The following is a 27,825-nucleotide window of genomic DNA, read 5'->3' on the forward strand; positions in this document are numbered from 1 at the left end:
ACTTGGAGAAGAAAAAGAATCCCTCAGCTTGGCGGCCAAGACTGTGCGGCTCTGCCAGGCTGGGAGCTACGCTCAACCCAGTAACAATGGAGAAACATGTGCCCAGGCAGCCACACTCACGGGTCCTGGCGGGGAAGACCTTCAGAGGGACGATAACATTGATGGCGGAGACCAAGCCGTGGCGGTTGTAGCCGAGGCAGAAGCCCGGCAGGTGTCCGGGGTAGCAGAGTGCCGTGAAGCTCTCTGTCCGCGTGCCCAACCTCCCCTCCGGCGCCTCCTCGCTGATGGTGGCGGACACGAGGTACAGGTAGTTCATCATCTCCTCGAATGTGTCCTCTGTGTGGCCCAGCAACACCTGGAGAAGGGTGTTGTGTGTGTCACTACACATGTGAGACTCAGTGGCCCAGTCAAGGGTATGAGGGGGTGGAGTGGGCATCAGACTCATGCCACAAGAAAAGTATTATTATCATCATCATCATCATTATTATTATTATTATTATTATTATTATTATTATTATTATTATTATTATTATTAGTAGTAGTAGTAGTAGTAGTAGTAGTAGTAGTAGTAGTAGTAGTAGTAGTAGTTGTAGTAGTAGTAGTAGTAGTAGTAGTAGTAGTAGTGGAAGGAGGAGGAGGAGGAGGAATAGTTGTAGTAGTAGTAGTAACAGTAAAAGTAGCAGTGTTGGTGGTGAAAGGGGTGGGTGGGTGTAGTAGTAGTAGTAGTAGTAGTAGTAGTAGTAGTAGTAGTAGTACTAGTAGTAGTAGTAGTAGCAGTAGTAGTAGTACTAGTAGTAGTAGTAGTAGTAGTAGTAGTAGTAGTAGTAGTAGTAGTAGTAGTAGTAGTAGTAGTACTACTAGTAGTAGTAGTAGTAGTAGTAGTAGTAGTAGTAGTAGTAGTAGTAGTAGTAGTAGTAGTAGTAGTAGTAGTAGTAGTAGTAGTAGTAGTAGTAGTAGTAGTAGTAGTAGGAGCAGCAGAAATTACTATTTTCACATTATAATATTCTGCCTTCAAAAAATCAGATTACTGTGATTTTGTGAAGAATGTAATTTGGATGAACATTCTCATTGAAAATAACACTGGCCAACAACAAATTTATCGTCTAAGTTTTTTTTTAGCTGATTCAGGACAATTTTGATGTGCTGAATCCAAAATTCACACTGTTTTTACTCAATCAGGTCAACTTTTTAATCTATCGCCACTTGATGTTTTTTACGTTTGTTTTTACACGTACGGGTATTTTCTATTTACATGACGGTGATGCACCACATCCTTCATCCCAAAAGGAGCTAAATGATCTAGTTCGCGATCTCGGCTTGTCAAAGCCCTCTGCCGAACTGTTGGCATCCAGATTGAAGGAAAGAAAATTCCTCTTGACAATGCTCGCATCACTTTCTACCGCAACAGACATCAAGAGTACCCTCATTTTTTTCTGAAGAGAAGGACTTGGTGTACTGTACAGATATTGCGCAGCTTCTGCACAAGTTTGGAGTGGCACAGTACCAACGCGAAGATTGGAGACTGTTCTCTGACAGCAGCAAGCGATTGCTGAAATGTGATCTGCTGCACAACGGCAACCAGTTTGCCTCTGTACCCCTCGCCCACTTGACTACACTGAAGGAGAAGTATGAAGCGGTGAAGTACGTGCTGGAGAAAGTTCGTTATGATAAGCATGAGTGGTTGATTTGTGTTGACCTGAAGAAGGTGAACTTTTTGTTGGAACAACAGTCTGGGGTCACCAAGTACCCGTGCTTTCTGTGCATGTGGGACAGTAGGGACAAAGCTCAGCATTACACGAAGAAGGACAGGCCTGTACGGGAGTAATTGGTGCCATGCAGAGTAAGGAACGTCATAAACAACCCTCTGGTGGACAGAGACGGGATGCTCTTCCCACCGCAGCACATCAAGCTCGGCTTGATCAAACAGTTCACCAAAGCTCTGCACAAGGATGGTGGCTGCTTCACTTATTTGTGCCACGCTTTTCAAGGATTAGCCATGGAGAAGTTGAAAGCTGGCATATTTAACGGTCCTCAACTCCGTCAGCTCATCAGAGATCCAGAGTTTGAAAACTCAATGAAAGAAGTGGAACTGGAAGCGTGGAAGGCTTTTGTTCTTGTCATGAATAACTTTATTGGCAACAAAAAGGCCAGGAACTACGCAGAACTTGTCACCAATATGCTGACTGCTTTCAGAAACCTCGGATGCAACATGAGCATCAAAATGCATTACTTATTCTCACATATGGATCGGTTTCCTGAGAATCTGGGATCAATGAGCGACGAGCAGGGGGAGAGATTCCATCAGGACATGAAAGAGATGGAGACCAGGTATCAGGGACGCTGGGATGCAGTCATGATGGCTGATTACTGTAGGACTCTGTGGAGAGACATCCCTACCGCTGAGCATTCTAGGAGTTCAAAGAAACTTAAGTTCATGCCCTGAATTTTGAACAATGATGACCTAATATCTAATTTACATGTACTTACCTTTAGCAATGTCTACTATTCAATATACACTTCAATTTTTGTAACATTTAATTAATGAATCGTGTTAATTTTTTTTTATCTTAAAAGCCTATTTCAGATGAAAAATATTAACAAAAATCAGCCGAAAATGTCACAAAAATGTAATCAATTTAGTTATAAGATAGGATTTTTTAAAAATCGACTTAGCACAAAGACCTGACCTGATCAAAAGAAACTGATGTCATTTTCGGATTCAGCTGGGCAAATTTGTCTTAAATCAGTTGAAAAAAACTTAGACAACTTACACTTTTTAACCCAGTGTAATGTTTCAGTTAACACACCTGGTCTTCCCCGTTGATGCTGAGGTCGGAACAGCCGTTGAGGTCACTGCTGCACGGCTGCTGCTCCGCCTGGCCCGCCATGGTCATGATCCTGTCCATGTGCAGCAGGACCAGCTGGGGACAGGCAAGACTTCACTCGGAGCCGCTGCAGAGCCATAGAAGAGGAGAGAGTGGCCATCTTCATCACAGGCGCCATGCTATCACAAAAGCCATGTGAAATTCAAATACACAGTGATACAATAGTGCCCTTTACTGTGCTCTAGGTGTCATCACAGTCTTGAAGAAGTAGTACCTAGAGCTCAAAAGAAACTGCTGTATCGGCATCACTTTGTATTTCATGTGGCTCCTTTGGTAACAATTTGGCGCCTTTGATGAAGGTGGCCACACTCTCCCATTCTGTGGCTGCGGGGTGCTGTGGTGCAGCCTCACAAACACCACAGTGGGCTGAGGCTCCCAAACAGTATAAGTATTTGCTGGAGACACAAACATAGCCCTGGGGTCAGGCTCCCAAACAGCATGATAATTTTGTTTATTACTGTAAAGGAAGCAGCTCAAGGGCAAACTTAAAGAAAAACAAAACAGGTCGCTATGCGCTGCTTCTGCAAAAGAATGTAGAGATGAGTGGCCAGAGGAGAGGTCAATTTCAGATGGAAGGGTGTCTTGATACTCCCCTCTTGACAAAGTTCAACTCGTAGGCAGGAGAGAATACAGCTGTTCCAGAGTTTACCACTGAAAGGGGTGAAAGAATGAAGCTGCTGGTCAACTCTTGCATAAGGGATTTGGACAGCATAGGGATGAGCTAGAGTAAAAAGTCGAGCGCAGCGGGGCTATGGCAGGGGTGGAGACATGCAGTTAGAGGTTAAGAGCTCAAGGAGACTTATGGATGGGGCACAGCCAGACTAGTGAAGGAGGGCTGTGCTGCGGATGGCTTCCCCCGCCAGAATGCTGCAGCAACACTTACGTGGAGGAAGGGAACTTGAGCCCCATCTGCCGTGCCCTGCAGTTCCCTGAGGTACTGTGGAAAGTTCTCCTTCAAGACTGGAAGGGTTTCGTCATAGGCGGCCCGCCCAGCCTCTGTCTCATAAGCTGGAAGAAGTGTTTCCCGGAGCCACACGGACGACGCCAGATAATCCTGGATGAGGCCCCGGAAGGTGCGTCCCTGTGGAGGAGCCGAGCACAAGGGTGGCGGGAGGTGGGTCATTCAGGCGGGGAGGACGGAGCCTGCCCAGGAGGTAATCCTTTAACTTTCTTCAACGCATGGGGGGCAGCCAAGGGTGCAACAATATTACTTGTAAATGCCCACAACTTGCTGCCCCAATAACAAGTAGGTAGAGGAAGATGCCACAAGACAAAGAACAATAATCTTGGGTTGAAAGCTGTTTTGATATTCCTCTTTTGAATTCAAGCTCAAGAAAGGAGGAAAGAGAGACAAGGAAAAGAGATTGCCGAGTTTACCAGTATGAGGGACTAATGGGCTGCCTCTCTGCTGGCACTCCCCAAAGGGTCAACACTAGAGCCACACAGCTATCAGTGCCTGGATGCCACTCACCACATCAAAGCCCACTTCATAGTATGTTCCGCTGGTGTAGATGACAGGGATGGCGTTGCGCCGCTCACAATTCCCTGCAGAACTTATGTTGCCTTGGCTGCGGGGGACAGGAAAGGGAGGTGCTGTCATTTGTAAGATGATAGTGCCAATTTCAGGCGGGTCATGAGGCTGCATGACACGCACTGAAATAATACTCCGTTATGGAATCAAATAAAAAAACTGAAGTGGATTTACATCTGAACATCAGCTGACATTAAATAGTTAGTGCTTTCTGTTATGAGTATGTAAACAGAAAGTCGGAGTAGTAGCAGTAGTAATAGTAGTAGCTAGTAGTAGTAGTAGTATAAAAAAAAAAAAAAACAGTTGTTTCATTTCAACTATCCATCCACAAGTTTTGAGAGAAGTGGCACATGCACATTGTTAGTTCATGATTGGGTGAAAGTCAACTGTTTTGATAAATGTTCAAGCAATATTTTCAGTAATGTTTATGTATACAAAAAAACCTCACACCTTATATAAATCCCAAACATGCCAATTTAATAAAAAAAATATACCATACAAGAACATGAAACACAAGCTTGTAAACAACAGCTTTACCTTAACATGGTGTCAGGGAGAAAAGTCCACAACAGAACAGAAGGTCACGCCCGCACCTCCTCAAGGCACTCTGCAAAGGAAGACAATGGAGAGTCACGAGGCATTGCTGGAGTGTTATCGATTGCATCAAGATCACTTACTTCACTTGTCTGCTACATGTGATTAACAAGACAGAGAAATTTTCCCGATGAGATGAGGCGCTGCGGGCGTTGTGGACGACAAAACGAAATGTGCGGTCATGACCAACAGTATCAGGATGCCAACCTTTTAAAGCAAGAGGTGTCAAACAGTGCCAGGGTTGGGGCCTCACCATGACACAGCAGAACATGATGAGAGAAAGGACAAAAGACCAAGGACATAAGATAATAGTAATCTCTAGCTGCCACACACTAAGGAACAGGGACAGCGTGACGCTGCAAGGATAGACTTAATAAGTGTATTCATGTGAAATGTTTTCGTCTACCCTTGTCCTTGTCACTCCGGGGTCACCAATTGTTGGTGGTAGCGAGTGTTTTGAGCGCCATCCAATTGTTCGTGTTTCTCGTCGCATGCCCTGTTGTCCGCGTCTTGTGTATCTTCATTGTTAACTCTTCTTGTTACTCGCTTATCTCTGACTGTCCGTCCATGTCCTCTTGTTGTCCACTTCTACACATTGTTCCACACACACACCAACACGTAAATGTTATCCACGCTTGACAACATTCACACACACGCATACACACACAAACACCTATTCTATGTGCTGTGCTTGTCCTAATGACCTTTGTATGTTTGTCGAAATAAAGTACAGTAGCGCGCGCGACCCTGAAGAGAGCGGATGCTGGTTCCCGCTCCGCTCCACGGGGTTAAGTCAACAGGTTCAGCCCGGCAGCGCATCGAGGCGCCCTGGGTGTGGCTGCCCTCGACCTCCTCAGCTTCCCCCGCTCTACACCTCGTTTAGCAACGACGCGTCGGTCCCTCGTGCTAAGGGTGGGGCGTCCCTACCGTCCGCCGCCCCCACCACGTGTGACCTCTCCCCGCCGTCCTTGACCCAGGCCACTGGGGTCTCCCTCCTCCTTCCTCCCGCAGTGCTTTGTCCCCACCACTGCACCGTGCCCTTCCCCTTCCCGCCGTCCTTAGCCCAGGCCACGTGTCTCCCTCCTCCCGCAGTGCTGTCCCCACCACGCCGCCGCGCCCCTTCCCGTCCCCTTCCCGCCGTCCTTAACCCAGGCCACGTGTCTCCCTCCTCCCACAGTGCTGTGTCCTCACCACGCCGCCGCGCCCCTTCCCCTTCCCGCCGTCCTTAGCCCAGGCCACGTGTCTCCCTCCTCCCGCAGTGCTGTGTCCCCACCACGCCGCCGCGCCCCTTCCCCTTCCCGCCGTCCTTAGCCCACGCCACGTGGCTCCCTCCTCCCGCCGTGCTGTGTCCCCCCCCCGCCCCCGCGCCCTTCCCTTCCCGCCGTCCCAGCCCAGGCCACGGGTCTCCCTCCCCCCACAGTGTTCTACCCCCCCCCCCCCTTTCCTTCCCTTCTCCACTTCCCGCCGTCCCGCGCCCCAGGCCACGCGGGCCTCCCACCCCGCCGTGCCTCGTTCCTACCACGCCAAGGGAACCCCCCTGCCTCCCGTACTATGACGAAGAGGATGCGGTTCGACTCCCCCCAGGCGCCCTCAGCAGGGTACGCGACCCCCAGGAAGGGCCCAGGCAGCCCAGACCGGGAGCTCCCTATCACCGAAGAGGCTCCTAGCGACGATGACGATAGTGGTAGACTCGTCATCGACGAGAGCGCCAGGAGCGAGGACCAGCGTGAGGACGACAACGGGAACGACGAAGGCTGGATCACGGTGTCCAGGACCTGGAGCGGCGCCCGACCAAAATTTAAGCTGGGAAACCTACGAGATGCAGCCAGTGCTTACCAGGCTGTGACTGCACTCGGGGGCGAGCACCCCAGCCTCAAGATAGAGGTGAGGCCAACGCTAGCCGGCGAGTACATCCTCACCCCCAAGGACGACGAGTCGGCGGCACTCCTGCGCCGCCTCGCTCAGGAGGGCGACAGGGTGATTCTCCTCGACCCGAGCGAGAGGAGGCGCAGGGTGGTATTAGAGCGCTACCCCGTCAGCCTCCCCCTCGAGGCGATAGAGGCCCATCCCCATGTGGTCTCCGCCAAGCGGCTACGGGCAGGCAGGTTTAATATCCCCACCAGGCAGGTGCTACTGGTGTACGAGGGACCACCGCCGCCCAAGCTCGACCTGGGCAGCTGGGGCCGCTACTTCCTGCGCCCCGACCGAGGAGAGCCTGTGAGGTGCTACAAGTGCCACCGCTTCGGCCACCTCAAGGCAACATGCAAGTACCCCGTCAGGTGTGGCGTGTGCAGCCAGGCCCACCCGACAGAGGAATGCATCGGGCGCCACAAGGCCAAAGAGGTCACCACCGCTTGGTGCCCAAACTGTAACAAAAAGCACCGCGCGTGGAACGCTCAGTGCCCCGAGAGACGCCGGAGGACGCAGGCACGGGGACCCCAGCAGCTGCAACAGGAACCACGCGGGCACCCACGTCGCCATGGCAACCACCGATTTGTTCCTGTGCCACTGCCAAATCGGCCGGCGTGGGTCACCCGACCACCCCCCAGAGACCCCAGGGACCCCGCACCTGGAGAGGCCACCTCAGGTCAGGCCGGATTTAGGGTGGGCGAGCAGCCGACAATGAGGGGAGGAAACCCCACCACCAGCCCTGCTAATCCTGCTAATCCCCCGCCACACCTTCCCTCCTCCCAACAGCCTCTACCACAGAGGAGAGGAAATGGCAGGCGCCGCCAACGACAACGAGCACACCAAAGGGAGCCCCAACCCACCACCCGCAGCCCAGCAACCCACCGCCCCGCCCGCAGCGCAGCAACCCATCACCCTGCCCACAGCGCAACTCACTTCCCCGCCACAACACTCGAATGGCCGTGCACCCTCAGGGGACAGCACGGGCCTCAGCGAGGAGATCCGCGCCATAGTCAACACCATCCTCGAGCGTGTGATGCAGGTGGTGAAGATGATGCTGGCCCGCCCGGAGAGCAACCCCTCCACCGAGGAGGAGCTGGACGCCCTGCTCCGCGACGAGGTTACCACAGCCATCGCGGGGAGTGACAGCCAGCTTCCCCATCCACCACCAACACCGAGGGAGGCCACACAGCTCTCCCCCCACCCAGCGGATGTGCAGCACCAAGATGGAGGAGCACATCGAAGCCGAACCCCCCACGGCCCAAGCCGCTGCGCCCGGGCTGAAGGTGCTCCAGTGGAACGTGCAGGGCCTTCGACCCAAGAGGCACCAGGTGCTGCAGGTTGTCTTCGAGGAGGAGCTCGACATAGTCCTCCTACAAGAGACCCTTGCGCCGGCCGACTTTGAGTGGCGCATGGCAGGCTACACTTACCATGCGCTCCCGGCCACCCAGGAAGGCAGGCGCGGCTGCGCAGCGCTAGTGCGGAGCTCCATACCGCATCGCCGGATTGCCGCCCCGGTGCACTGCGGGGACGGCGTGGAGGTCCTGGCGTTACAGCTCCACCTGGGGGCCCTCTCGCTCACTGTCTACAACCTATACAGGAGCCAGCGACACGTGATGGAGGTAGGGGAGCTCTTCACCCTCGCCTCTCATTCCAGCCTCCTCGTAGCAGGAGACTTCAACGCCCACCACCCCACGCTGCACTCCGTGTCTCCCACCAACAAGACGGGCCGCCACCTGGCAGTTCTCCTCGAGGACGTCCCTCACATCCACCTCCTCAACACCGGCGAGGCCACCCACATCCGCGGGGGGCGGTTTGACCTCACACTGGTGTCGAGTGACCTGTTGCCCGGCGCCACCTGGCAGGTGCACCCCACACTCACCAGCGACCACTACGGCACCATCACCACCCTCGCTGTGGCGCCGCCCATTCCCCCTCTCCCGCCCCCGCGGTGGAACGTCAGGAGGGCCGACTGGAGCAAGTTTCAGGCCACTCTCGACGAATGGTGGTCCACCTACGAGCCGCCCGCAGACCTACACCAGCAGGAGAGGGACCTGACGGCGGCTATAGAGAGCGCAGCAGACGCGGCCATCCCCAGGAGCACCTCGAGCCGCCGCCGACGCCCCGACTGGTGGTTCTACAGCGAGGAGGTGCGGGAACACAACCACCTCGTCAACGTGCACAGGAAGCTGTACAGGAGGCGCCCTAACGCCACCAACCAGAGGCTCCTGCAGGACGTGGTGGCGCGTGCGCGACAGGTGTCCCTGAAGGCCAAAGAGGCAAAATGGCTGAAATGGTGCGCCACCTTCAACCAGCACACCTCCCTAGGCCAGCTGTGGAGAAGCCTCAGAAGGGCCTCCGGGGCGGCGCAGCCCCGCCCAGCCGCCCATCCTCACCCACGCCAGGAGGCAGAAAGGTTGATCGACACCCTCACCACGAAGGGCTCCAGCAACCAGCTCCCCCCCCACACCCGCCAACTCCAGCAGCGTCTACGGCAACTGCGCGACGCGGCGGTCAGGGAGGCGCGTGACGTGGCTGACGTGACGGATCAACCCTTCACACCACAGGAACTGGCCAGGGCGATGAAAGGGAGAGACACGGCCGCGGGAGCGGACGGCGTGACTTACTCCATGCTGGCACACGCCGGGCCCGCCGGAGACGCCGCGCTGTTGGCGTTGCTCAACGCGTCGTGGCTGGCGGGCCGCCTGCCGCCCGCCTGGAAGGACGCTGACATTCAGCCCATACCCAAGCCCAAGGAGCCAAACAGCTTCCGGCCCATCTCCCTCCTGAGCTGCACAGGGAAAACCGCCGAAAGAATGGTGCTGTCTCGCCTCCAGTGGCGCATGGGAAGCCCGCACCCCAACGTGTTTGGCTTCACTAAGGGCAAGAGCACAGCAGACAGCCTCATCACCCTGCTGGTCCACACCAACAACCGTCCCACCATCACGGTCTTCCTCGACCTCGAGAAAGCCTTCGAGCTAGCCAGCCCACACGCCATCCTCACCGATCTCGTGAGAAAGGGGATCCGAGGACGCCTACTCGCCTGGCTCCAGGACTACCTCCAACAGCGGCGGGCCAGGGTCAAGTTTCAGGGCTTCAAATCCTCCTTCAGGGGCTTCGATAACGGGACCCCCCAGGGCGGCATACTCAGCCCGTGCCTGTTCAACCTCCTGATGGAGCAGCTGGTGGCGCTGCCCTTCCGGGAGGGCACCACTCTTCTGAGCTACGCCGACGACCTCTCCCTCGTCGTCACCGGGAGGGGTAACAAGCTCGCCAGGGCGCAGGAGGCACTTGACATCATCACCGACAAGTGCGAGGAGCTGGGGCTCACGATCTCCCCTGGGAAGTAGCGGGCCATGGCCATCAGGGACACCACGCCGGCCGCACAGCTGCGCGTCCAGGGAGTCGGGCTGGCCTGGACGTCCTCCTACCAGTACCTCGGGGTGTGGATAGACCAGCAGCTGTCCTTCACACAGCAGGTCAGCTACCTGAGAGAAAGGACGCTGGCCCGGCTCAACGTCATGAGGGCCATGACGCGGCCGTGGACGGGCGCCACCTTCTCCGTCCTCCGGCTGTACTACCTGCGGGCGGTGCGCTCCCTGGTGGACTACAGCGCACCTGTCCTCGTAGGCCTGTCCCGGCACCAGCAGCAGCGCCTGGAGGTGGTGCAGAACAACGCCATGAGGACCATGTTGGGAGCACCGCGGTGGACCAGCGCCTGCGTGATGCAGAATGAGACCCGACTGGTGCCCCTCACCTGCAGGGTGGACTGCATCATGGCCTGCCGCCACCTACTTAGGTGGTCCGTCCACCTCTGTAGGGCTTGCTGTTTGTCGGCCAGAGTGGACTAAACACTCCCCCGTCATTACTGGTAATGGAGGCTTACCAGTGGTGACGTATGTGCCTGCCCGACTACCATCAAGGGCATGGCTGAGCCTCCCCACGTGTTTGCCGTGCGTGGCGTCCCGTACACTCCCCGCGCCCTCTCGTCTGGGAGTTGAGTCCACCGCGGGGCAGGGTGTAGTTCCCTTCGGTGGACAACACGCTCCTTTGGCGGGAGGGTTGGGGTAAGACGGGTGGTCTTGTGTGGCCCCGCTCTATCAATCGGCTGGTCATGCGTTGGCTAGGGTCAAGTGGCTGTTGTCTGGTGGGCACCGCAATGGTCCCGCGGCTGCCGCCTCACACCAGGCAGCTGCCACGTATACTTCCCCCACTACCCCTGAGGCTGCTGTGAGCTGTTGCTCCAGCATTAGCCTCCCCATGTTGGGCTCCGTGGTGGGTGGGGGGGTGGGGAAGTGAAATAATTGTCACCTTTTATGGCGTCTATATCCCCGCAGTTCCCTCGGCCTCCATCCCTACCTGACCTCCGACCGTCCCTGAAACCTCTTCTCGGCCTTTTCCTCATCGCCACCCTGGAGCCGTTTCAGGCTCCGAGTGGCACTAAAAGGGCATCTGCCTCTTCTTTCTTAATCCCCAGACCCGGTGGCTCCCGGACCAAGAGCCGGAAGCAGGGACCAAAGAATGTGCCAGTCTCGCAGAGTTCTCAAGTTGAGGTCCTGCCCGGTCTATTTGAATCTGTATCCTATGACAAATACATCACCGTAAAGTCCCTAGATGGTCGATCTGTTAATGATCTCGACATTTTCGAAGTTCACCGTGAACTTGTCAAGACTTGCGGCAGAGAGCCGAAGATGCTTCCGCAGGGAGATGGCAGCCTTCTTGTGGAAGTCTCTTCTCCTGAAGAGAGTGAAAGACTCCGTGCCCTCACCTCAGTTCCCGGGGCTGCAGTATCATGTGCCCCCCATGCTACCATGAACCAATCGCGCGGCGTGGTATTTTCAAGAGACCTCCTTCGTTACTCGGAGGAGCGCCTGGTTAAGGAACTCGAGGAGTATGACGTTGTTGCGGTGAGGCGTGTCCACAAGAAAGAAGAAGGAGCACTGACACCCACACCCACACTATTCATAACTTTTAATCGGCTAGAGCTCCCTAGAACTGTAAAATTGGCATGGTTAAACCTCCACGTGAAACCATATGTCCCAAACCCCAGACGTTGTTTCCATTGCCAGTTATATGGACATGTGACTCGGACATGCCGCCGCCTGCAGAATGGTCTCCCTAAAGTATGCGTCACCTGCGGTAGGGATGACCATGGTGAGGAGTGCCCGGGCCCTGTTCGGTGCTACCATTGTGCCGAGCCCCATCCAGCTTCATCGAAAGAGTGTGATCGCCTTAGATTTGAGAGAGAGGTGCTTACCATTCGAAATAAAGAGAAATTGTCTTTTGTAGAGGCAAAGCGACTCGCCCTTACCAGGCTGTCTAGTCCTGGTAGAACCTATGCCTCAGTTCTCCAGTCACACGCTCAACGCCGTCTCAAAACCTCCCAGGATATGTCGTGCTCTGCAGCTCCCGTCGTTTCTGTGTCGACGCCTTTACCTGAAATCACACCAAATCGTGTCCCGCTCCGAACAGAGCCACAACAACAGAAACGTTCACGCAGTGAGGAGTCTCTCGATGAGACTCCCCCTACCAAGCTGCAAACTCCGGCGCCAGTTGTAGGATCGCCGGAGGTACCCCGGGCGTCGGCTGCTGCCGCCGCCCCTGCGCCAGCTACTCCGGCTGTCTGTGGGCCGGAGTCTGCTGGTGCTCAGGCTTGCGGTGCGTCGCTGCCGGCGCCCGTGGCCTCAGCCTCCGGAGAGTCTTCTCCGGGGACCTCCTCTGCTTCCTCCTCCTCTGCTGCTACCTCAGAGTGGCGGACGGTTGGGAGAGGCGGGAGAGGGAAGACGCCGGCAGCAGTCGCGGGCAGGAGGGTAGTTGAATGTCCCCAGCCTGCCAATCGGTCTGCGGTACATATGGTCTCGCAACCGGCTACAGCTCAGACCAAGGGTCCTTTAATGAAGGGTGATGGCCCCTTTAAAAGGAACCCAGTAGGTGCAGGGCGATTCCTCTCCGGAAGAGCCCCAAAGCACCTCACTAAGTAATCATCTTCAATATCGTGCAGTGGAACTGCCGTGGTCTGCGTGCCAATTGGGAAGAGTTGCTCAGTCTTATAGCCCGTTATTCCCCAGTATGCATTTGCATTCAGGAGACCATGGTAGGAGAAAGTACTCCTTTTGGGCCTCCTGGTTACCATATTTTATATTCTTATCCTCTACAAGACCAAGGGAATCGTGGCGGCAGTGCCATACTGGTCCGCCGTGATATCCCTTTCTCACGCGTAAGGTTGTCAGCTCCCTTCCAGGCGGTCAGCATCCAGCTCTTTCTCCCACGACAGTACACAGTTTGCAGCTTATACCTTCCTCCAAGCGCTCATGTAGAGAGGAGGGATCTTGATAACTTGATCGCTGATCTTCCTGCCCCTTTCCTCTTACTAGGCGATGTGAATGGCCGTCATCCATCAGGGGAGACTGCACCACTAACCCTCGAGGCGTGATGCTGGCATCTGTGGTAGAAGATGAGGAACTGGGAGTTCTTAATTCTGAGATATGACGCACTTCCATAGCCAAACGGGTATTTTACGGCTATCGATGTGTCTTTGTGTTCTTTAATATTATTTTAGATTTCAACTGGAAGGTTTTACAGAACTTGCATGGAAGTGACCACTTCCCTATTGTTTTATCGTCAGCCAAGGGCGAACCACGCACTCGCCTCCCACGCTGGCGTATAGATAAAGCAGACTGGCAACTCTTCAAACAGCTAAGTTCCACTGCACGGTCATTAGATGACTTCAGCAGCACTGGCGAAGCGGTGGCATATTTTACTACCTTACTACACTCGGCAGCCATATTAGCAGTTCCAAAGACGTCTGGTCACTTTCCCAGACGTCCCATGCCTTGGTGGACCCCTGAGTGCGCCGCTTCTGTGAAGGCAAAACGAGCCGCTTTCTCACGCCTCTGCCGACATCGTGGAGATCCACATTACTTAGAAGCCTTCAAACGGGCGCGTGCCCATGCCCGACGGGTCCTTAAAGAGGCCCGTCGTGCTTCGTGGAAGGCATACGTATCCACCCTAAACAAGGAGACGTCCCTAGCGCAGGTATGGAAACGAGTGAGGAAAATCTCTGGGAAATATACCGTCCCTTCCCCTCCTGTCCTGTCAGAAGCAGGCAGGAACGTGGCCGAACCTATTGCAGTTGCTCAAGTCCTTGCCCAACATTTTACAAATGTATCTAGGAAAGACACTACATCTCCTTCGGGACGCCATCGTCGGCGCTTGGAGTCTGCTGGCCTCAGTTTTGCTTCTAATAACGGCGAGTCGTATAATGCCCCTTTTTCTAGTCTTGAACTTCGTTCAGCTCTAAACCAGTGCCATGACTCGTCACCAGGTCCCGATGACATCCCATACTCCTTTTTACGTCATATTCCTGACGAATCACTTATGTTTTTATTGTCTCTTTTTAATAGAATTTGGTATACCGGTGATTATCCGTCTTCCTGGAGCGTTGCCGTTATTATTGCAATCCCTAAGCCTGGAAAGGACCACCGGCAGGCAACAAATTACCGTCCCATATCACTCACTTCATGCCTTTGCAAGGTTATGGAGAAGATGGTGAATGGGCGGCTCATGTGGTACTTAGAGAAAGGGAATATTTTATCACAAGTACAATATGGTTTTCGCAAAATGCGATCCACCTCAGACGCCCTTCTATCTTTGGAGTCATCTATATGTGAGGCCTTCGCCTCCAACCAACACCAAGTTACAGTGTTCTTTGATTTGGAAAAAGCGTATGACACTGCCTGGCGTCATGGCATCTTACTTTCCTCCATGAGTTTGGTCTTCGTGGCCGGCTCCCGATTTTATCAAACAGTTTTATCGAATCGTTTCTTGAGGGTGAGGGTTGGAGACAAGCACTCTGATGCTCTTCTTTTAGAAGATGGTGTGCCGCAAGGGAGTATTCTCAGTGTTACTCTCTTCGCCGTGGCCATCAACAGCGTTATTAGTGTACTACCAGAAGGAGTCCGAGGGAGTTTGTATGTCGATGACCTGTCCATCTCAGTCTCTGGATCCAGGATGTCACTGATAGAACGAAAATTACAGCTGGCACTTAACAGGATATCCACGTGGGCTGAAACTCAAGGTTTTCGGTTCTCCCAAACTAAGACTGTGGCCATGCACTTCTGCCGTATTCATGGAGTCCACCCGGACCCAGGCCTATACTTCTACGGTCGCAGAATCTCATGTGTGGAGGAGACCCGATTTCTTGGGCTGATATTCGATGCAAGGCTGACCTGGGTCCCTCACCTCCGGTATATTAAGGCAACATGTTTGAAGGCAATTAACCTCCTTAGAGTTTTAGCCCATACCTCTTGGGGTGCGGATCGCCAGACCCTCCTCATGTTGCACAGATCACTTATACTTCCGAAACTGGAGTATGGGTGCGAGATATATTCATCTGCGTCGGATGCTCGTCTCCGTATGTTGGACTCTGTGCATCATGCTGGGGTCCGTCTTGCAACAGGAGCCTTTAGGTCATGTCCGATTGCTAGTATGTTAGTGGATGCCGGCATGCATTCCTTGGACCTGCGCCGGAGGTCTTTAATGCTGAGATGCTGGTATCGGACTCACCGCCTTCCAGATTCTGTGCCTTGTGTTACCGCCTCCCAAGATTCTCGCTCTCGCGTGTATGACGCTCGGCCGAGTTTCCCTAAACCTTTTGGATATAGGGTGCAGTCACTTATGGCAGCCTGGGCAGTTCTTCCATTCACTGTTTGTCCCCACCGCATCCCGAGGGTGGGCTATTGGCAGTTTCCCAGCGTAGAAGTGTGTAGACCTATAACGGACCAAAAGAGCTCCCTCCCCTGTTACGCAGCACAGTCCTTATTTTTAGAGCACTTCTCTTCTCACGAGGGCTCTGTTCCCGTCTATACGGATGGGTCTAAGTCGGACACTGGAGCAGGCTTCAGTGTCGTCTTTCCCACCTTCTGCCGGGGCGTTAGCCTTCCTAGAGTGGCGTCAGTCTTTACGGCTGAAACTTCCGCTATCTTACTAGCTCTCAAAATTATGTTTAGTCTCCCCCAGAACTCCTTTACTGTTTATAGCGACTCGTAGCGCACTGGCTGCTCTAGCGGCCCGTGATTACTGTCATCCCCTTATTTTATCGATTTTAGAATGGCTTTACTTATTAAACCGTCGAGGTAGTCGGGTGGCCTTTTGCTGGGTCCCGGCCCATGTAGGGGTTCAGGGGAACGAGCAGGCCGATCGGCTGGCCAAGGCGGCGGCTACCCGGCCTGTCCCTGCTGCTGCACCTCACCTTCGCCCACTTCCCTGCAAAGACTTGTACCCTAACATCCGAGCCACCGCTGATAGCGTGTGCCAGGCCAGATGGGAGGATATGACTGCCATCACCAAGATGGGGGAAGTCACGACCAGGGCAAGACGTCCGTGGTCTTACTCCCACATAAAGTGTCGCAAAACGGAAACCGTTCTGGCCCGCCTGAGGACGGGTCACACACGCTACACACAAGGCTTCCTCATGTCTCGGGGTGTGCAGCCTTACTGCGACGACTGCTTGGTCCCCATGACTGTCCGGCACTTGCTGGTCGAGTGCCCCAGTCTGCAGGACCTGCGTGAGCAGTACCTCTCCCGGTGTCATGTAGATGGAAATTTTTCCCTCTCCCTAATGCTGGGGGAAAAGGTGCTCACCCCGGGATATGACGTCATGGGGTATTTGCGGGAGGTGGGCGTTCTCCATCTCCTGTAGTCTTTTAAACGCTGAAGTTATTCTAATGGACCATTTTAGAACACTTTTTAATACCCCTCAACATACTTTGGTCCATGGATAGATTTTTCTAAACTAAGGTTATTTTACTAATTTGCTTTCCATTTTATTACGCACTCCGGCGCCATATGACCCAAGATGTTGCGGCGCCACGAAGGAAATCCCAAATCAATCAATCAATCAATCATGGCCTGCCGGGTGGCCAGAGTGCTGCAGCGCGACGTGGAGGGCGTGGCGCCGGGAAGACTCCGGTTAGCCATGGCACAGGGCGTCGAGTGCCTCTACAACAGGTGGCTAATCGGCACCACTATTACTGCCAACACCAGCCGGCACGCGGGTAACTGGCTGTGACGAGAGCCGGACCGCCCGGACCCCACCTACAGGCCTTCTGCCCCCTGGGAGCCCTCCGCCGCAGTGTTCACTGCCACACAGCTGCCCGCCAGCAAGGCGCAGTGCACTACCGCGGAGCTGCGTCAGCACGCCTTGATGGCCATGGCGCAGGTCACTGAGCAGGGCGCTGCGGTGTACTACACTGACAGCTCTGTCGACCCCGACAGCGGGAGGACGGGCGCCGCCTTCGTCACTGGTGGACGGCAGCGGGCGTGGAGGACATCAGACCACTGCTCCTCCCTCCAAACAGAGATAGTGGCAATCCTGCACGCCCTCGAGCACGCACAGCATCGCCAAGAGGACACCGTCGTGCTCCACACAGACTCCCGGGGGGCCCTGCAGGTGCTACAAGGCCACCCCAAGGACAACGTGGGCCTCATCACCGCCATCCTGGGCATCCTGCAAAGCCTTGCAGCGCAAGGCAGGCGGGTGCGGCTCCACTGGATCCCCAGCCATTTTGGAGTCAGAGGGAACGACGCCGCCGACGAGGCCGCCAAGATGGCAGCCAAAGGCCCCACCGTCACCAAACCTGTGCGGCCAAGCCTGCAACAGGCCAAGACACAGGCCAAACACGCAGCAGTCCACCACGCCCACCAGCAGCTCCGAGAACTGGAGGGAACAAAGAAACAGGCAGCCTGGTACGCTGCGGCCACCGCCTACACCCAACTGGACGCCGCCTACCAGCAGCGCAGGGCAGACGACGCGTTGCTGCAGCGCCTCAGACTGGGCTACTGCGCCAGGGAGGAGCTGTACGACGGCTTCGATGGGCGGATATGCGAGCACTATGAAGAGCGCGCCCGCCGCCCCCTGGTGCACTACCTCCTGTCTTGCCCAGCCACCGCGCGCCTCAGACCAGCGCCAGCGGCTGCCGCCCATCCTGCAGGAGACGGCCGGCCCCTGAGGCGGTGTGAAGCCAAGGCCGCCCTCACGGTCCGACACACCCCGACACAGGTCCTCCTCGAAGTGCTACGGGCGGCACCTCCCCCACGGTGACCAACGCCCGCACCCCGCACAGCCGGGCGACGTGAGCCGCGCTGACAGCGCTGCCACAACACCACGCCGCTAGCCTGCACCGCCACCGAACACCCCCAAAGGAACACAAAGGAAGAACAAACAACAGCAGACCTGCTGGTCCTTACGAGGTTGTTTGTGACAAGCTACACTAACTATCTAATCAAAGGTGGAAGATGAAGGACAGCAAAGGCGAAGGCTCCTCCCCACCTCCTGCCAGCTTTGGCTGGAGGGATGGGGGATCCCTCCAGCCAAAGCTGGCAGGAAAGGAAAAAGGACCATGCAGCATGGAAAAACTGCATGGAATTTATGTAGGAAAGAGGAAAGAACTACCATTACTGCTACCACTAACCGGGCGATAAAAGCGGACAAGGACACCAATATTCGAAAGAACTTAACGTTATTACGACAATGAGTAATATCTTAGTTGCTGGTTGGATTCAAAACACTTGTCTAATCTATTCTTGAAGGCCGTAACTGTTGTACTATCAACGACATCACAGGGTAGAGAGTTCCAAACATTAACAACTCGATTGAAGAAGAAGTGTTTAGCTTCGTGCGACGAGAATCTTTTACCACTTATCTTCAAATTGTGATTTCTTCTTGTTCTATTTGACCGATCAATTGTAGAGTAATCTTCCGCATTAATATCACTGAATCCTTTGAACATTTTAAACACTTCTATTAGATCGCCTCGCATTCTTCGTTTTGATAGGCTGAATAAATTTACTTCTTTAAGCCTTTGTTCATATGACAAATTTCTCAACCTAGGAATCATCTTTGTTACTCTTCGTTGAAACCGTTCCAACTTTTCTATGTCTTTTCTGTAGTAGGGAGACCAAAACTGTACACAGTACTCTAGACGGGGTCGAACCAACGAATTATACAGTTTTAATATTACTTTTTCCGATTTATTATTAAAGACTCGTCCGATGAAGCCAACCAATTTGTTTGCAGTTTTAACTACCTCTGAACAATGCTGACCGGGCTTTAAATCTCTTGATATAGTGATTCCAAGATCCTTTTCTTTACTTACTGCAGAAAGTTGTTGGCCATTCATTACGTACCGAACGCGATTGTTATTTTTTCCGATGTGCAACACTTTACATTTGTCAACGTTAAATTTCATTTGCCATTGATTGGCCCAACGTGCAAGTCGATCTAGATCTGATTGTAAAGCTTCTTCGTCGAGTGTCGCAGTTACTTTACTAGCAATTTTTGTGTCATCAGCAAATTTTGATACTTTGCAAGTGAGCCCATCATCGATATCATTAACATAAATTAAGAAGAGCATGGGGCCAAGCACTGATCCTTGAGGTACGCCGCTTTTGACATCGAGCCAGTTAGATGTAACACCGTTAAGAACTACTCTCTGTTTCCGCTCAGAGAGCCAGTCCGCGAGCCAATTGTGAACGTTTCCCGAGATACCGTGCGCCAGTAGTTTGCTGAGCAGTCGTTGGTGGGGGACCTTATCAAATCGTTCGTGTGGTTACCATTTTCATTAGCAAGCGGTCCGATACCACAAGTGAGTGACTTTTTATTATTTACATAGCTGAAAAATTCTTTAGGATTAGATTTACTTGCTTCCGCTATATATTCTTCAAGATTTTTCTTGCTTCGTTTTATTAATTTCTTGGTTTCGCGGCGAATTCTGTCCAACTCTAGTTTGTCAGCCTCGCTCTGAGTTGATATGTATCTACTGTATACGTATTTTTTAAGAGATAGGCTATTTTGAATTTCGTTATTCCACCATTTGGGTTTTTTCTTAGAAGCTGAACGTCTGTTACGATAGGGTACGCATATGCTTATGGCATTGTTTAATATTGTGGTGAAGGCCCCCCAAGATTTATCAATATCTGTTTCCGCCGTGATTTCAGTCCAGTCAGAATTATTTAGAATTGATCGGAGTCCTACGAAATTCGCTCTCTGATATATAATCAGGCACCTTTTCTTTACTAGGAGTTACTTTACTTTCTTTCATATTGATGCTGAATGTGATTGTTCGGTGATCGCTAGAACTAAAAATTGGACCAACATTTACTTCGTTAACTAGATCAGCTGTCGTTGAAAAGATAAGGTCAAGTATATTATTTTCGAATGTGATTCGAGTCGGGAGTTTTGCGGGTTGAGTGCACCCTTACGGTGGAGCTGCTGGTGTTCTCGCCTCCGCGTTTTTTGGCTTTCGAAGAGCCACTTGGTCACAGAGCAGCCTCCCGAAACGGGCTGCTCCAACAGGGTTTAAGTGAATGCCATCAGGAAGGAACAAGTCTGAATCGTAGTAAAAATTGTTCCACAAGTTAGCGAACTGGACGTTTTCTTGTGAGCAAAGGGACTGAAGTCTGTTGTTTGTGCTGAAGGCCTTATTGTAAAAGCTAGATTCGGCACCGACCCTCGGGAGGATTCCTGAGATTATGATGTTACTGGCATCCGTTTTACGTTTATACTGCTTGATCATGCGGCGGTATTTCTCAAGCAGTTCCTCAGAAAGGGTTGTCTTTACGTCATTTGTCCCCGCGTGAATGACAAAGAGGGTGTTTCGGTCGGCATTTCTCGTGACATCATCGCACGCTGCAGTGATGTCGTCCAGTCTGGCACTTGGATAGCAGTAACGTTTTCTGCGGCCGTTTGATGAACGACCACAGAACTCAACCAGCTGGCCACGCACCATGGAGTCCCCAACTAGGCGAGTCTCGAACTCATCCTCTATGGTGTCTGCCAGCACCTGGAACCTATTGAAGGTAGTGGGGGTCAGTAAATCCTTGGTTGCCTGCTTCGGTTTGGCTCCATTCCTTACAGGTTGGATCCCGACATCCTGTGAAGCAGGAAGAGAAGCGTTAAGTGGGGCAGGCTGGAAGTTGTCCTGTGAGGCAGGCTGGGAGTTAGCCTGTGAAGCAGGCTGGGGGTTAGCCTGTGAGGCAGGCTGGGGGTCAGCCTGTGAGGCAGGCTGGCGGTTCTGTGAGGCAGGCTGGGTGTAGTCCTGTGAGGCAGGCTGGGGGTTAGCCTGTGAGGCAGGCTGGGGGTTATCCTGTGAGGCAGGCTGGGGGTTATCCTGTGAGGCAGGCTGGGAGTCAACCTGTGAGGCAGGTAACACGTCCTCCCGTGAAGCAGGAGGGTCGTCTGGAGAGGGCACAGTCTCGGTGGAGGGCCTCTCCACCATCGATGGTGGAGTCACTGCCACATTAGTTAAAACAAATTCTTGAAGGGCTACAAATTTCTTTTCAAGTTCATTGTGCTTGACTTTCCATTCAGTCACAGCCTTCTGAAGATGTAATCTTTGAACGCAGAGGCGGCAAGTTTTACTCAGCTGGAAGAACTGAGCTGCAAAACGTCCGGGACAGACGTCACACTTAAAGTTCGAAGGCATTGTTAGAAATTTAAGCGAGTTAACAGTTTGGGCAAATATTAAAAGCGCTTTCGAAAAAACTTAAATTGTGACCATAAATTGAATTGTATAAAAATTGTGCATGGAAATTAGATACTGCTGTGTTAGATGCCTCCAACACTGGGAGTTCGCTCCCACAGGGTCTTGAAAAGGCCTCAAAGACCAATCGCTTGTCCTGAGCCGCGGTCACGAGAGAGATTTTCACAACCCGGCGCTTTTCAGCTATTGTCCTCGAAGTTTTGTCCCATAGAACGGGGCCGGCGTAGTCACACAGAGCAGAGCTGGCAAGGGAGGAGAGAAACCAGCAGTTCGTTCCCAATTTCCGAAACGTCTAACCCAACTCTGCGACCCTTTCGAGGCCTGGCCAGTGGCACCTGTCACCAGGTGTTCTCCACCAACTCTAGAGAGTATCAGACGCCCTTCCTGAGAGACCAAAAAGCTGAAATATTCCTTGGGTATAAGAAAAACCCTCAGAAACTCCACCTAGAAGCCGGGAGGTACAACCTCAAATGGCCCACGGAAGACATCTCTTTCAGGAGAAAACAAGAACCAGTTATTATGCAGAATAGGGATGGGAGTATCGTCGATAGAGGGGAGGGACGGGGAGCTCACACCGACAACTGGTTCCCAGGGAGGCTTTTTAGTGTAGAGGTCGCCACACTCCTCTACACCGCAGGCCTAAATAATTAGGCACGGTCCAGCTGACTAGGACCCTGGAACTCCAGCCATTGTCTCATAAAGAGATCCTCTGTCTGCAGTCCAATCCACCACTGCTGCTGCCCAGAGGCTTCACCGTGACCCTGCCACGGGAGACAGATCAGGTATTACACCTTGTCCAAGGGTGACCTGAGACTATGCAGGGCAGGGACGTCTAGTTCCCTGAGGTGAAAACAATTCACCCGCACAGCGGTGGGCCGATGCCCGCTTTGTCCAACTATATAATATTGTTTACGTGTATTTATTATGGATCCGAGCATGTACATGTAATGGATGCAAATCACGGGCATCACATATATGGTATAGTTGCACAATAAACCTCTACAAAAGAAAAAGTTTGTCGAAATAAAGTAACCCTGGCGGATATGAGTTTCTGTACCCGTAAACCAATTAGCACTCAGAACACTCGCTGCCACCAACAGTCACACCCGCCTCTGATAAGTAGGCAAGGGTGTCACCGCCTACCCAGCTGTGTGTGGCACTCTTACGGAATGTTAATTGGTCCCGCCTGGCTCGCGGGCCTAAGCTGCCAGTTATGCATTTTCTGCTGCAGTGTTACCACGCAGGGAGAGCGAGCCGTCCTGCCAGGGCTCCCCAGCTTCATTCACACTTTCTATTACACTCTAGTCTAAATCATGCTTGAAATGAGATATGAAACTATATTACCAAGTATAAAAACACAAGAAAAGTAGAGACAACTACGAGCATGGTCGTACAGTACTGAGTCGCCTTGGAAGTCTGACTCTGCAGTGCACTCTGCACTCTGCAAGCCCCCTTCTCTCCTCGTTCTGTTGTCATACACTGGTAGTGAGGAAGGGAGCCCTGCCACTTTTCCCTTGCAACTTATTCTTCTTGTTCTTCGTGGGCTGTGTGCGTGTACTGCCTTAGTGCAAACAAAAGATATCGAAATACTTGGTACTATAGTTTCATATCTCATTTTAAGCATGATTTTGAGTGTAATAGAAAGTGTAAATGAAGCTGGGGTGCCCTGGCAGGACTCTTTGTGGTACCTATATATATATATATATATATATATATATATATATATATATATATATATATATATATATATATATATATATATATATATATATATATATATATATATATAGGGACGGTAAACTGTGGGCACTTGCTGCATGGACGGCACACTGACGTACCCTGCGTCCCAGGGTTCTTACCCCAAATCCTGTCAACAGTGGTGTTCTGCATGGCTCTGTTCTATCTCCCACTATCTTTCTATTGTTCAGTATATGATATTTCCATAACAGACTGACTTATGTTCACTCCTACGCCGATGACTCTACTCTGTACTACTGAACATCATTATAGTCAAGCCCAAAGACCAATGGAACGGATCGAGTTGAGCACTGAGGCAAAGCGTAGCTAAAGCGTATGCGCCCAATTAACCTTTAGGTACTAATCATTTTTCGTACCTTAAGAGCAAACCAAGATAATAATAGCTGATATGCATCTTGGCGCGGTAAAAGGTTTTAAGTCGTCTATTCCATTCTTAATTGATTTACGGCAGACTAGCAAGCTGTCCTACATGCAGTTGCTATCAAGTAGGCCTACTTGTTGTATTTATATTCTTGCATATAATGTCTTTGAATCTTTTTTATGCCTTCTAATGTTCATAACAGTAATATCACCTGATGTGAAACTATAAAGCTCTTCGTTGTGGGTGTGAGAGGTGTGTTAATTACGTCACCAATTAAGGCTGTTTAATGTTTATGAGGATGGTTGTTGAGGGAGATGAAAGCCTGAGTAGGGGAGTCAGTCCCAATGCTGCGAGTGAGAAGCACGGAACAGTCGTTGGCAGACCTATTTGGAGATGTAATATTCAGTGTTACTGGCAGAGAGTGAAAGGGTGCTGAAAAGGATTGTGAAGGAATTTAACAAGGTAAATAAGAATTAAGAAAGCTGATAGCAAATGTTGGCAAAAAAAAAACCCAGTCCATCGAAATTGAAAAGATATTCTGAGTTGGGCAGAGGACGATGAGAGAAGAGAAGTTAGGGGACGTAATTAGTCTTAAGTACATAGAGGCAGTTCTGTGTAAGCGTGGGAACATGAGAGAGATAGAGAGAGAGAGAGAGAGAGAGAGAGAGAGAGAGAGAGAGAGAGAGAGAGAGAGAGAGAGAGAGAGAGAGAGAGAGAGAGAGAGAGAGAGAGAGAGATATGAAGTAGTTTTCCTGTATGGCTCCAAATGCTGCAAAACAGACTGCCGCTGTTAATGAGACAATTTATATTCTATTGAATGCCTCCAGATGTAAACTAAATTAAAGACCTATCTTAGTTACAGAGGCGGTGAACTCCAGAGCGTGCGGTGAGGGAGCTAGTCCTTAAGACGTTTAGTTTGTCACTGTTGGTGACATATGTATATGCTGGATAAGTTGTGGCAAGTATACTTTACTTCTGTACTTCTGTATCAAGAACAAATGAACTTTTCGAGAGTTGTGCTTTGGAGACAGCAACACTATATATTATTATTATTATTATCACTCGGCTAACGTGCTTCGGGACAGCCCTAACACGCGGTGCGCCTAACCTAACCTAACCTAACCAAATTCGGCAAGTCCCTCCTCCATAACCCCCGTCATAGAGACCTACTCCCACCCGCCCTCCCTCCCCCCACTAGACCCACAAGACACCACAATATTCTCGTCCCGGTCAAAACTCGCACGGACAGATATCGGCTTAGTGCGATACCGACACTTGTGAGGGTCATTAACACCTCCATGATCACATGACCCCTCCACTCCAACACACACACACACACACACACACACACACACATCACCCTTCCCCACTTCCCCCATTACTCACCACATGAAACTCATTGTATGGTATTTTTGTGTATTTTCAGCCTTATGGCTGCCTACAAATGAATAAACCATTTATTATTATTATTATTATTATTATTATTATTATTATTATTATTATTATTATTATTATTATGCCACGCACTATAGCCTTGCCCTGGCTGCCGCCGCCTGACGCACGCCTCAACACTGGCACGGTCGACACAGCTAAAGGCATCTGCTTGGAAACTCATACCAAGGTCAGCAGATAAGTACAAATCAAAGTTACACACTTAAGATTTTTCTTAATGTCAAATTCCCCTTTCATTCTGTATTATCTTACCAATACGTGTTGAGCCGCTGCGGTACTCTCTGCTCGGTGGGCACTGTTCCTCCTGCTGGCTGGCCCCAAGGGTTAACGTGCTACACTCCCTGCCCGGCACCCTGCATATACCTAAACGCTGCTCAGTACTCACCCCACGTACTGCCCCGCACTGACACTAGGGGCCGCGGCGTAGCCTTGGGGTGGAGCGCCGTGAATGGCTGCCGCGAGCCGCGTCACTGCCATCGCGGCTCGCGAGTGGCCAGCGTGAGGCACAGTTAAATCTTTTCATGTATCTAATCATTCGTACGCTGACGCCCTGAAGAGCCGCGCTGAGGCGAGGGTGTGCACGTGTGCTGCTACTATGAGGGTGCAGTTACCAAGGCTGTGACCGCTTGTGTGTGCAGCGGGGTGAAAGTCGGTCTAATATAATTCTATTAAAAGTTAATTGACTCCCTATATAGGTATCTATACAAGTGTGCTCACACGACAAAAAAGATCCCGTAGAAAAGTAGCAGCAAAGTGGCGCACAGCCTATTTTGTGAATAGCCCAGCAGGGCCTTAAATGATCACTGTAATTTTATGAGGACAGGTGTGTGTGTGTGTGTGTGTGTTGATCTGTGCTGTAGTAGATGGTCACTTCTACCCCAAATCCTTTCAGCAGTGCATGGTGTTATGCTAGGCTCGATCTGTTCTATCTCCCACTACCCTTCTATTGTTCAATATGATCTTTCCCTAACAGCCTGAACCAGTGACATCTCAAGTAATGGACGGCGGACTCTTTTCATTTTGCGGCACCCTCGTCATTAAGCCGCGAATTTTGGAAAATCAACCGCTTTTTTGCGAATCGCCATAACTCCCTTATTTCTGGGGCTACAGAAAAGTGTATGGTATCAATCGACGGAAAAAATGAAAGGGCTATATTGTGTAATAAGCGACCGGGCTCAAAAACCGACTCAAAAGGGTAAACAATCGAATAAATTCGCAAAAAACGACTCTGAAAAAAAACTATTTTTGAGTTCCCAACCTTGAATCCCATTCATTGTTTGAGAATTTAAAAACCCTATTTAACAAATAATTTAGCCCTACCAATGTGCTTTCCAATATGATGCATAACATTTCACTACTCCTAGTAGTTTCGTCGCTAGAGCTCGAAACGTAAACCCTCTTGAGAGCGATTTTGACGAACTCAGACACTTTGCCGTGTTTGTTTAGTGTGGCATTGCTATTGCTAGAAAGGTTTGCCTCTAGAAGGCTTTACTTTGACATGTAGCCCCTCGTGGCAATGTAGTTTGACCAGCTCGAAGCATATTTTGATAGCTCGATTCCAAGTTTGTCGTCGAGCCGTCACAAAATAGCCTGCTTTTCGGCCTTTTGCCGCGATTTGGACATGTTCTAGGCCTTTGCTTATAACTTTTTTTATTGATTTAGTGGTTTCCAATTTATTTTCTGATTATTGATTTGTATTAATAGAGCTTTAATTTGCCACCAAGCACGCCTTCGTAGCTTCAGTAGTTTTTGCTCGAGCTTGACCAGAAGTCGCGACGAAAATTCGCCGAATCTGACTCATTTCACGCGACGCGACGAAAAAACTTCCTGGCGCCAAAAAAAATTAATACATCTGCATAAACATTTATATATGAACACTTCAATATGTTGACTATCTTGTATTAAGGCCATTTTAAGATATATATATATATATGAAAAGCTACTTTTTTATATATAATCATTTCACTATATAAATCAACCTATATTAAGCCTTATTATACATGTTATTTTTTTTTTTTAGCATCCAACCCTATTTCTTCCCATTTATGAATAATACATTTAATTAGCTTTTTTTTATACCAAATATGAATGTATATATGTATGTGTGACGGCTCGACGACAAACTTGGAATCGAGCTATCAAAAAATCCTTCCAACTGGTCAAAGTACTTTGCCAAGAGGGGCTACATGCCAAATTACAGCCTTCTAGAGGCATTAACAAGGCCACACTAGACAAAAACGGCAAAGAGTCTGGATTTCGTCAAAATCGCTCTCAAAAGGGTTTACATTTCGAGCTCTAGCGACGAAACTACTGGGAGTCGGGAAATGTTATGCATCATATTGGAAAGCACATTGGTAGGGCTAAATTATTTGTTACATAAGTTTTTTGAAATTTTTAAATTTGAATATTTTTTTTTCAGAGCCGTTTTTCGCGAATTTATTCGATTTTTTACCCTTTCGAGTCTGTTTTTGAGCTCAGTCGCTTACTACAAAATGTAGCCCTTTCATTTTGCCGTCGATTGATACGAAAAACATTTCTGTAGCCCAGAAATAAGGGAGTTATGGCGATTCGCACCAAAGCGGTTGATTTTCCAAAACTCGCGGCTTAATGACAGGGCTGGGGCAAGTTTCCGGTCCAAAGTGTTGGGTTCACTGCCTGAACTACATTCACCCCTACGCCGATGACTCGACGCTGCACTACCCGATCAACATCATTTTAACACAAGACACTTCCAATGGGAACATGACTCAAGGCTGGACGCTGCAGGACGCTTAACTCTGACCTTGATGTCATTTT

The 27,825-nt window shown here is 51.1% G+C and overlaps 1 protein-coding gene across 2 annotated transcripts in view; it reads right to left on the reverse strand.

Annotated features, from left to right (window-relative positions):
- LOC127001121 (uncharacterized) overlaps positions 1 to 25,702 on the reverse strand; it is a 29,013-nt gene extending 3,311 nt beyond the window's left edge. The window contains exons 1-6 of one of the 2 annotated variants that reach the window (XR_007754729.1): positions 25,282 to 25,702; positions 4,954 to 5,023; positions 4,357 to 4,453; positions 3,769 to 3,966; positions 2,808 to 2,921; positions 121 to 355 (exon numbers count right to left, since the gene is read on the reverse strand). Coding sequence is in view for 1 of the 2 variants with exons in the window: in XM_050865302.1 (XP_050721259.1) it covers positions 121 to 355; positions 2,808 to 2,921; positions 3,769 to 3,966; positions 4,357 to 4,453; positions 4,954 to 4,961 (652 nt within the window). In the remaining variant the exon portion in view is untranslated. The remainder of the gene's footprint in view (positions 1 to 120; positions 356 to 2,807; positions 2,922 to 3,768; positions 3,967 to 4,356; positions 4,454 to 4,953; positions 5,024 to 25,281) is intronic. The other variant, XM_050865302.1, reaches the window with a different exon arrangement.
- Positions 25,703 to 27,825: the final 2,123 nt, after the last annotated feature.

Source organism: Eriocheir sinensis, chromosome 20 (genome assembly GCF_024679095.1).
Source record: "Eriocheir sinensis breed Jianghai 21 chromosome 20, ASM2467909v1, whole genome shotgun sequence".
Classification (NCBI taxonomy): Eukaryota; Metazoa; Arthropoda; class Malacostraca; order Decapoda; family Varunidae; genus Eriocheir; species Eriocheir sinensis.